This window comes from Thamnophis sirtalis, unplaced genomic scaffold (assembly GCF_051295495.1).
Source record: "Thamnophis sirtalis isolate CommonGarterSnake01/CBP01778 unplaced genomic scaffold, rThaSir2_p1.2 scaffold_3, whole genome shotgun sequence".
Lineage (NCBI taxonomy): Eukaryota > Metazoa > Chordata > Lepidosauria > Squamata > Natricidae > Thamnophis > Thamnophis sirtalis.
In genome coordinates, this window is record NW_028261383.1 from 100483495 (window position 1) to 100493525 (window position 10031).

At 38.7% G+C, this 10031-nt stretch overlaps 1 protein-coding gene across 2 annotated transcripts; it reads left to right on the forward strand.

Annotated features, from left to right (window-relative positions):
- Positions 1–3991: 3991 nt before the first annotated feature.
- On the forward strand, positions 3992–9687 carry DRD1 (dopamine receptor D1). 2 transcript variants are annotated; one of them, XM_087709607.1, is made up of 3 exons: positions 3992–4171; positions 4690–5647; positions 5743–9687. In XM_087709607.1, the coding sequence occupies exon 3, from the start codon at positions 6404–6406 to the stop codon at positions 7760–7762; it is 1359 nt and encodes a 452-aa protein (XP_087565733.1). In that variant the 5' UTR covers positions 3992–4171; positions 4690–5647; positions 5743–6403; the 3' UTR covers positions 7763–9687. The 2 variants fall into 2 exon arrangements, with proteins under 2 accessions (XP_087565733.1, XP_087565734.1); XM_087709608.1 differs by having other exon boundaries at positions 4901–5647.
- Positions 9688–10031: the final 344 nt, after the last annotated feature.

A 10031-nucleotide genomic window follows, 5' to 3' on the forward strand; every position in this document is an offset into this window, starting at 1 on the left:
TCAATTTGAAAAGACAGCTTTAGTTCACAAAAACTTACATCCTGCAAAAATGCCTTTAATACCATCAAACAATAAGATCTGCCTATCCCAGATTCTTGGGAAGGACCCAATAGGTGAATAAAAATGCCAAATACAGTCTAAACCTCTGGTGACTGTGCTATAAACCATAACAATAGCAGTAATAACACAAAAAAGAGTATTAGTAGCATTATGATGATTTCAGAAATGATGCAGCCAGAGGTTTGGTCAGGAAGAAGAATGTTTTGATTTGATGATGCTTTCTCCCTTCTTTTATTTACAAAGCAAGTTTTGATTTTTTAAAAATCAATATGTTAGTGGTTATATGTTTGAAAATCTAGTAAAGAAATTTTCTTTTTCAGCAATGATGCTATCCTGAAAGCCTTTATGTAAGCACTTGTTTTGATTATTCATAATGTTGTGTATTTTCTGGTAGGTTTGGTTTTGATCTTTGTAAAAATAGCTCAGTCCAAATAAATTAAGCTTTGCTTTTTTTCCTGTGGCGTCTTCTTGTATAGCAGAAACATACACATTTCCTCAGTCAAAATTAGCCGTAGTTTGGCCTTCTAGATCTGAATGAGATGGCAGTGAGAAAGGTTTACCCTGTGCCTACTCCACATACAACCATTTCTCATTTAGCCTCTATTATTTCCAAAGAAGCTTTGGAAGTATAAATGAAAATTACCAGCCCTTGAACAAACAGAGAGAAGAACAAGCTAAAGCTTCAGGATTGCATAGGCTCCCTCCAAAGGCTTGTAATTTTTAATGTAACATTATTAAACAAGTGACTCATGGATAATTGTACTAACCACATTATCTGAATTACATTTGAGCTTAATTTAAATGAAAATCATATTAAATCCAATGTAGTTTTTGTCACTTTGGGGATGCTAACTCTTAAATCACTCCTCACAGGTGAAACGTGGCTTCCGCGCCCCCCTCAAGCTGTGCAACCTTGTAGTGGATTAAGTCACCTCAAGAGGTCAAGAATACATTGAGGAGTTCAATCTTGAGATGGGGCTAAATGATTCCCAGCATTCCATCTACCTGGCACATAGCAATAGCACTTAGACTTATATACCATTTTATAGTGCTTTACAGAGTCAGCCTATTGTCCCCAACAATCTGGGTCCTCATTTTACCCATCTCAGAAGGATGGAAGGCTGAGTCAACCTTGAGTCTGGTGAGATCTGAACTGCCAAATTGCAGGCAGCCGATAGTCAGCTGAAGTGGCCTGCAGTACTGCACTCTAACCACTCTGCCACCAAGGCTCTTAACTTTGAAATTCCACTAACTTTGAAACACCTTAAATAATAACAGTAGAGTTTTTCAAAACTTCAATCTCATTATTTGACGAGTAAATGCACAAAGTATTTTATTGATAATGTAGACCTAGGGTGCATGGATTGAAAGTCTATGGATAAATTTTTCCGATGTTTCTCGGTGCCTGGGATGTGATGAACCAAGTAGAGGCATAGTCTATTGAGTTCTTGGTGCTCTCTGAGCTTGCTTGTTTGCTTGCAAATGTTTCACTATCTGATTAGGTAACATCATCAGTGTTAGTTAGTGTTCTTTGTTTATATAGCTTAGCTTGCCCTGTCAATATGTTGATGGGGTTGTGGTTTTCTCCTTGGAAGTTCCTTGATTGGGATATTTTATGCTGGAAACAATACCAATACCAAAACAATACCATTAAACCCTCAAAACAATATCCTAGTAGAAAACTATATCCTAATTAAGGAACCACTTAGAAAATAACCTCTGGCAGGACAACCTCTCTTTGTAATTTCTTCTGACTTATTGTAAGTATTTAGTTATAAATTCTGTTGGCGCTTGTTACACCAACAGAGACATACATTTCATAGTTCTTTTGCCATGCTTAAAGAGCACATGCTTTGTGATGAATAAATGATGAGCATGGCAGTGCACAAAATGAAACAAACACAAGATTAAAAAGTTATGATATTTATGTAATTACCATATTTTTCAGACTATAAGATGCTCCGGACTATAAGACTCACCTAGCTTTTGGGGAAGAAAACAAGAAAAAAAAACCTGCCTCTCTCTTCCAGCAATTTGTCTCCTTGCAGCAAACAGCAAATAGCCTGGTCACTTCAGCACATCCTGATTTAGCATGAGCAGCTGATTGGCGGTTGGATCAGCCTCCCGGAATATTGCCGATCAACTGTTCCAAGTGGCGGGAATTTCCACCCATTTTTTTTGAGGGGTGGGGGTCGGAGTGTGTCTTATAGACTTACCAAGCACAGCTAAATTACAGTAAAGTAACCAAAATATCTTTACAATCTCCCAGGAAAAGGCATGTCACAATTTTTGAGCACCCCTAATGTTTGGAAAGTGAAAGTTGAAAAATTTGACATGCCCTGTAATGAATGTATTGCTTTCTTTGACTCCAAACTGCACTTTGTTCAGGCCAAATATTGACTACAGGTAGTCCTTGTTGTACAACCACAACTGAGTCCAAAAGTTTTGTTGTTAAGCGAGATATGTGTTAATTATGTTTTGCCCCATTTCGTCGCAGTTGTTAAGTGAATCATTACAATTGATAAGTTAGTAACCTGGTTGTTAAAGAAATAAAGAAAGGAAGGAAGGAAGGAAGGAAGGAGGGAGGGAGGGGGAGGGGGGAAGGAAAGATATAAGAAATAATAGTTACTGCAAAAAATCACAGCAAGTTTCAATACTATGTTCAGGAATGTGCTAGGGCTGCATGCCAAAAGGATGGAGAGGACCAGGTCAAAATATAAGTAAATTAATCAACCTGCCTCTTATGCTTCACGATATTCTCCTTTGTTTACATTCGAATTTACAGTTCAGTGGCAACCTTGGTTCAGAAACCAAGTTTTTGACAGGTATTGCCTTGGAATAGCAGATTTTCGAGTGGCGAAGAATGTTTTCCCAAAAAGATTATTATTTTCAGCTACTACTCACAGGCAAGAAGCAGTTCATTAATATTTAATATTAATATTAAACATTGTTTAACATTTTAGTATTAAAAATACTTTAATACTTTATTATATATATTTGTTTTGAACCTGGATCCTATCCAGCATATTTTCCAATGCCAGCCACCAGAGTCTGGTAATTGTTTCATTGCAATTCTGAATTGAAGAGCCGAGGTGGCGCAGTGGTTAAATGCAGCACTGCAGGCTACTTCAGCTGACTGCCGTTCGGCTATTCAAATCTCACTGGCTCAGGTTGACTCAGCTTTTCATCCTTCCGAAGTGGGTAAAATGAGGACCCAGATTGTTGTTGGAGGCAATATGCTGACTCTGTAAACTGCTTAGAGAGGGCTGAAAGCCCTATGAAGCGGTATATAAGTCTAACTGCTATTGCTATTGCTAATTTGGTGTAAAGAGCATATCAGGCTTTCAATATATGTTTCTTAGCAAACTCTGATGTCATTTAGCAAACCATTTTTTTAAGCAGAAGGTGGCTAGGATATGGCTTGGATGAAAAGTAGAATTTTGTTTAAAGATAAAATAGAACAAACTGCGTGCAGCAGATGATCTATTTATTAAGTGAATATATTTAGCAAATGAGTCCCAAAACATGAAAGTATTCTTCCAAAAATTCCCAATTCAAGGGTGAAATATATTATTTCTGGGAGTTTGTTAGAATTCAAACATAGTTCTGCCTGATGCCACTCAGAACGTATGCTGACCAGACACTCCCAAAGTCACTCTTCTGTTACCCTCTCCTGTCCCACAGCTTTCAATTTACTTTGAGAAGGAAATATTCTAATGCACCAATAACTCTGTTTATCCTTCCCTTCTTCCCTTTTCCCTCCCCTTCCCAGGAATACAACAGCACGACGGGGGGTGACTATAATGGTGACAATGGGGAATGATTCCGTTCCTGTTGGGTATGCCTATCTCATTTGTACCAGAAGAGGGAGCCAGCTTCACAGTGAAATCCGAGTTGCTGAAGTTGGTGAACAACACAATGAATCATATAAAGAGAAAGTGAATGTGCCTTGCTGTCGAGTGCAGAAAGGAGGGGAAGGGAGGAGAGAGGAAAGAAAAGAACCAGAAATAAACCGCGGCAAAAAGATGAAGTGAGTCTTGTCCTTTCAGCTGGGAGTTTGTACCATCAGCACTCAGGAATGGCCCACCCTCATAAACAACTTCTTTATATGGTAAGTTCATGCCTCAGCCCTTAGCATCAACTTGAGTTATGCATGGTCTTTGTTTATGGCAGCTGGTTTGGGTTCATAAGCAAGCAGGTTCTTTGGCTTGACTGTGTGTTGGTAGTAGAGCATTTTGATGCCCCCCCCTTGTTTTTCTTTTCGTAAATCATGACCTAAAAGAACGAAAATTCATACGTTCTGGAGGATGAACATCTTTCAGGCATCCTTAAGTCTTAATACACATGTGTGGCCATGCATAATTATACCTAGAGTTTGCACAAATAGCTTGGAAAATTGGATGCCTGATAACAACCGGCTGAGTAATTTTAAAGATCGCTTGGGATCATGTTTGCCCATTTATTTATGACTGGAGGATAAATCTATATACCTTGACTGTTTAGAAAGACGAGCAGGATCTTGCGTGCCACTATGCAACCACAGTGGCAGTGGGGAGTTAAAATTAGGATGGCATATTCAAATGTTTGAATATTGTGGAATTTAATTTTCCATTGTTCCTTCACACATAGGGAGAACAGTGTACTTGTTCTGTGCTATAGAAGAGAAAGAGAGAAAGACAGCTTCCTGCAAGAGAAGATATTTTAAGGTCAGGAAATCTAGGTGCATATATTGCTTTATAATGTTATTCATGCCTGGATGTCCTTCCTCTGAGATTTAGAAAAAAGTCCTCAAGCAAACAAATCTTTCCATGCCGGGTTATGTTGCTCTCTATCACTCCAGGCAAAATGAAGCCAATACTTCCAGGACTGTCGGCTTGGCGAGATGAAGAGAAAACTTACGAGTTCGTAGATGCATGTTTAAGGTTAGAGCACAGAAGAATCTGAGGAAACTACCTTATCTCGATGCATTTGAAGGAAAAGGAACCATTGACAATTTCACCTAACATTTGAGAAGTAACGTGCTCTGTGCTTTGATGCACAGAGTTTGCACATGAACCACAAGGGCTGTAGCTGAAACATCCAGGTCGAAAGAGACCTGAACTCTGGATTGGTCGTTATTCTTCTCCTTCATTCTTCCAATGAAAACTAAAAGATCATCAGCACTTTTCAAGATCTTTGCCAGAAAACTGGAAATATCATGTCTTTGCTTTGGATGATTTCATCCTGATGGGGCATTTCAGCAGGATGTACAAAGCGTGACTTGGGTGATGAACATCCAGACGGGACTGCTTTGATACCCACATGAATCATAAAGGCTGGCTGGAATTGAAGGAACTTGTCCACGTCCTGAGCAGGCTAATCCAGAAGAGTCCTCAAAGTTCACTCTGGTGGCTTTTGCTAAAAAAAACCAAAACCCAATGCCTGCTTAGCATTCTTCCACCAGGATATTATTCCCAAAGCAATGAATTCGCTTGCTGTGATTGTAACCCACCGTCTTGCTATGCAATTCAAATCCTAAACATAAAGTTGGAAGAAAGAGAAAAAAAATGTTTCCCTGGATTAGACACAAGCGACAGAAGTCCGAAAGGTAGGGTGGAGAATTTCTTCTGTATGCAAAACTGTGATCTTTCTATAAACCTTTTGAATGTTTTAAAAATGTAAATTTATTTTCTTTGCCTCTAGGACGATGAATCTTTATTAAACTATTTGGAACAATGAAAGGAACTGAGTCTCGAGGCTACGTACAAAGGCAGAACTGATCTTTTAATTTCAGAGCAGAAAGGTATGAAGGCTGAGGTGGGTTTAAGATGTCCATGCATTAGAAGGATGAGAAATTTTATCAGCAACCAGAACACTTGAAGAGTTACACTTCATTAGATCAGAAGGGCTAGTTAAAAGAATCATTAATCTATTTGAGTGATAAAAAGTGCAAGCTGAAAAGTAATTACGCTCTATACAGAATTCTCTGAGGATTTTTCTCCCACTGGCCTGTTTTTGCTAAGAGTATTCTATTTTTGGCTAATGTTTAAAAGAAGATCATTTTTTTAAAGGCAGAGGGGGGGATAGGTGGGGAAGGAGGGTAAGCCCTGATGTGATCCACAAGTTGTGATGGATTATCTGTTTGTTTTTGGTTTTTTAAAGTTTTTTTTGAGAGAGAAAGAGAGAGAGAGAGAGAGAGAGAGGAGAGACAGAGAGAGAAAGGGATCCTCCCAAGACCAGAGACTTGAACACGAATCTTAGGATGCCTGCCTGGTTCTGAGCAATTAAATTGTAAGCTGTGTGGGAACACGAGGAGCTGATGCCCCTACCAGGCCTGTGGCATGATTTTGCCTGACAAGGAAAGATGATTTGGAACAACACCACTATGGACGGGGAAGGGTTGCTTGTGAAAAGAGATTCCTGCTTCCGAATCCTCACTGGCTGCTTCCTCTCCTTGCTGATCCTTTCCACACTCCTAGGCAACACCCTGGTCTGTGCAGCTGTCATTAGGTTTCGCCACCTGAGGTCCAAGGTGACCAACTTCTTTGTGATCTCTCTGGCAGTCTCAGATCTTTTAGTTGCCGTCTTGGTCATGCCCTGGAAAGCTGTGGCTGAGATAGCTGGATTCTGGCCTTTTGGATCATTCTGTAACATCTGGGTGGCATTTGACATCATGTGTTCCACGGCCTCCATCTTAAATTTGTGTGTCATTAGCGTGGACAGATATTGGGCCATCTCCAGCCCGTTTAGGTATGAGAGGAAAATGACCCCCAGGGCAGCCTTTGTCATGATCAGTGTGGCGTGGACCTTGTCTGTGTTGATTTCCTTCATCCCTGTACAACTGAACTGGCACAAAGCTAAAACCAGAAGCTTTTCAGACTTAAATGCCAGTTTCCAAGGTGTGGCTATGGACAACTGTGATTCCAGTTTGAACAGGATGTATGCCATCTCTTCCTCCCTTATTAGTTTTTACATCCCAGTGGCCATCATGATAGTCACCTATACGAGGATATATAGGATTGCTCAAAAGCAAATACGACGTATATCAGCCTTGGAACGAGCAGCGGTGCATGCTAAGAACTGTCAAACCACTGCTGGCAACAGGAACAGTATGGATGGCCAGCAACCAGAAAGCTCCTTCAAAATGTCCTTCAAGAGAGAGACTAAAGTTTTAAAGACTTTGTCAGTGATCATGGGAGTGTTTGTATGCTGTTGGCTGCCCTTCTTCATCCTGAACTGCATGGTGCCCTTTTGTGAGTCCAGTATCTCATCCCAGGGAGCAGAGCCATTTTGTATAAGTTCTGCCACATTCGACGTTTTTGTTTGGTTCGGATGGGCCAATTCTTCCTTGAACCCGATCATTTATGCCTTCAATGCAGATTTCCGCAAGGCGTTTTCCACTCTTCTTGGCTGCTATAGACTCTGTCCTTTCTCCATTAATGCGATAGAGACAGTTAGTGTCAACAACAACGGGGGTATGGGTTTTTCCAGTCAGCTTGAACCAAGAGGTTCTAGCCCCAAAGAGTGCAATTTTGTCTATTTGATTCCCCATTCGGTCCTCCGCCCGGAAGAAGAAGGCATAATGAAAAAAGAAGAGGAGGGAGTATTCTCTAAAACCTTGGAAAAAATTTCTCCAACCCTCTCAGGTATTTTGGATTTTGAGGCTGATGTGTCTTTGGAAAAGATCACTCCAATCACGCAAAATGGCCAGCATAAAACCTGAGGTGTAAAGTTGACTCATTAAAAAAATATATGATCATTTGAGAAAGATTTTCAACTTTTTTTGTCTGTTTTTAGTAAGAAGGTGTGCTATTGTGAGAATCAAAGCCATCACATAAAATCCAGAACTTAATCAGCTGCTGTTTGACAAAAAACATAAAATTTAAAAAAGAATTCCACCTTTCATACATTGTATTTAAAGATTGTTCTGTGTTGTTCATCTTGAATGGAAATGAATCAAATATGTAGGTACGGTGTAGCTGCAAAAAAAACAAAAAAAGGAAAAAAAAAAGTTTTAAGTGGATACATGTTTGCAGAAACAGACCTGGAGAAATTAATTTTAATTCTCTGTGTGAATAAAATGTAATAGATTTATATGAGATTCCCATTTGACTTGCATAGTCATTTGTGGGTGTTTATACATTGCAAGAAAAATTTGATAACTTGCGAGATTAGGTGGATGCCTTTTAAAACAATTTTGAACATCAATACAGCCTTATAATAAGAATGGGATATTTTTAATAGTAGGAAGATTATGTGTCAATATTGGCTTTCTTTATTTATTATTTAATTGGGTATTTTTTCATATGTTTAAACAAAACACAACTTTATCTTATTTTAATATGTGTCAGAACAAAATAGGATATTTGTATGTATGGTGTTATTCATTGCATTTTTGATCTGTTTACTAGTCAGCACTTTATGAAGAAGAAAAAAGGGAGAATTTACAGCTTTGTCTAGCTAACTTTGGAACTTGTAGGTATTCCAAACGCAGCAAAAGGGATAAATCTCCAGTACCTTTTGCTGCACAAAAAGAGAGGGAGGTGTTTTGTGGGTTCTTTCTGAAGCAGAAGATCAGAATCACTTGACGACAAGTTATACAGACTGTGACCTTCTAGAAATAAAATGTGTAGCTGTAGTTTTATTTTCAAGTTTCAGTCTGTGTCAACTTTGCTTGAATGCCAGCATGTGAAGCTGCAGATAGCATATTGATCTAAGAGGAATACCAATGAAAAATGAACACTAATTTAAAGATAGGGTGAGCTATGAAATAAAACATCACCTATATTTGCTATTTCGAAGATGAACTAATCCTCTTAGATTTCTCTTATTTCAAATTTCTTTTTGGCGGGGGTGGGGGGAGAATAATTAACCCCTTTCACAATGGGAGGGTAGATCTATCCACCAATATTCTCCGTGATAGTTAAACAGAGCTTCAAATTGTGCAGGCATATGCCAGGGAGAAGAAGGGCTGTTCTTATGCCAGCTTCCATATGCCTCTGCCCTGCTACTGTGAGAATGCAATGCCACTTAGTCTGATCCAGAAAACTATTCTGTGCTCTTATGAAATGGGTACCAAAAAAAAAAAAATCAACATAGGAATGCTAGTACCCTGTGGAAGCAGCACAGTTTGTCTTAAATCTGCTTGTTTTAATTTTCACTTTTGTTCACTGCTCCTTACATAGAAAATAGTGCCTCGTTCTGATTTTGGATTCTCACAAAATGAAAAGAACAACAAAACTCCTCCTCACTTTCCTGCAAGTTCCTAGAGTGGCCAAAATTTGCTTTCCTTTTGCTCTGTGGAAACCAAAATTCCTCCCACAGTCCCTTAATCATATTAAATAAAAATAATGAATGTTAAAGCTACGAAAGTAATTTACAAACATGTGTATTAGATAGTGATGATGATTGAATGATGGCAAAAACCCTTCAGAGTTTGGAACAAAATACACCATCCATTGAGACGTAGTCAGAAAAGGAGAAACGTAAGAGATAAATTAGGTCCACAAAAAATATACTTCCTAAATCAGGTCTGTGTTACTCAAGTATTGTGAATGTTTTCATAATTCTATTGCCTGTAAGCTGCTTTCATACATATAATAAAATTATTTTGTGAACATAAGGTCAAATAAAGCGATTTACATTATATTTATTAAATAAAACTTGCTTTTTTTTATTGCCATGTTGTTTTGACTAATCGGCAATTTCCTCCCACTTTCCTTTTTGTTTGTTTTGGAACCTCTTGTGACATTTAATTAATGTCTGGTGAAGATCAACTAAGAATCGTCTCTTGCGGTTTCTTTTCTGCAGTCTGCAGTCTCATATATTGGGACAGAGTTGATTTCTATCCTTGTAAGAATTGGGCAGAAAAATAGAGTTCCCTTAGTATAGAAACTCCCTTTTTCCATGCAAAAGTTTGATTGTCTGCATCTTCTGATAAATCTGAAAAAAAGTCTTTGGAGGGTTACTGCTGTCAACACACAGCACTACTG

What these genes read in the sequence shown, in the direction of transcription:
- DRD1 (XM_087709607.1), top strand. Translation starts at nt 6,404, where the DNA reads ATGATTTGGAACAACACCACTATGGACGGGGAAGGGTTGCTTGTGAAA.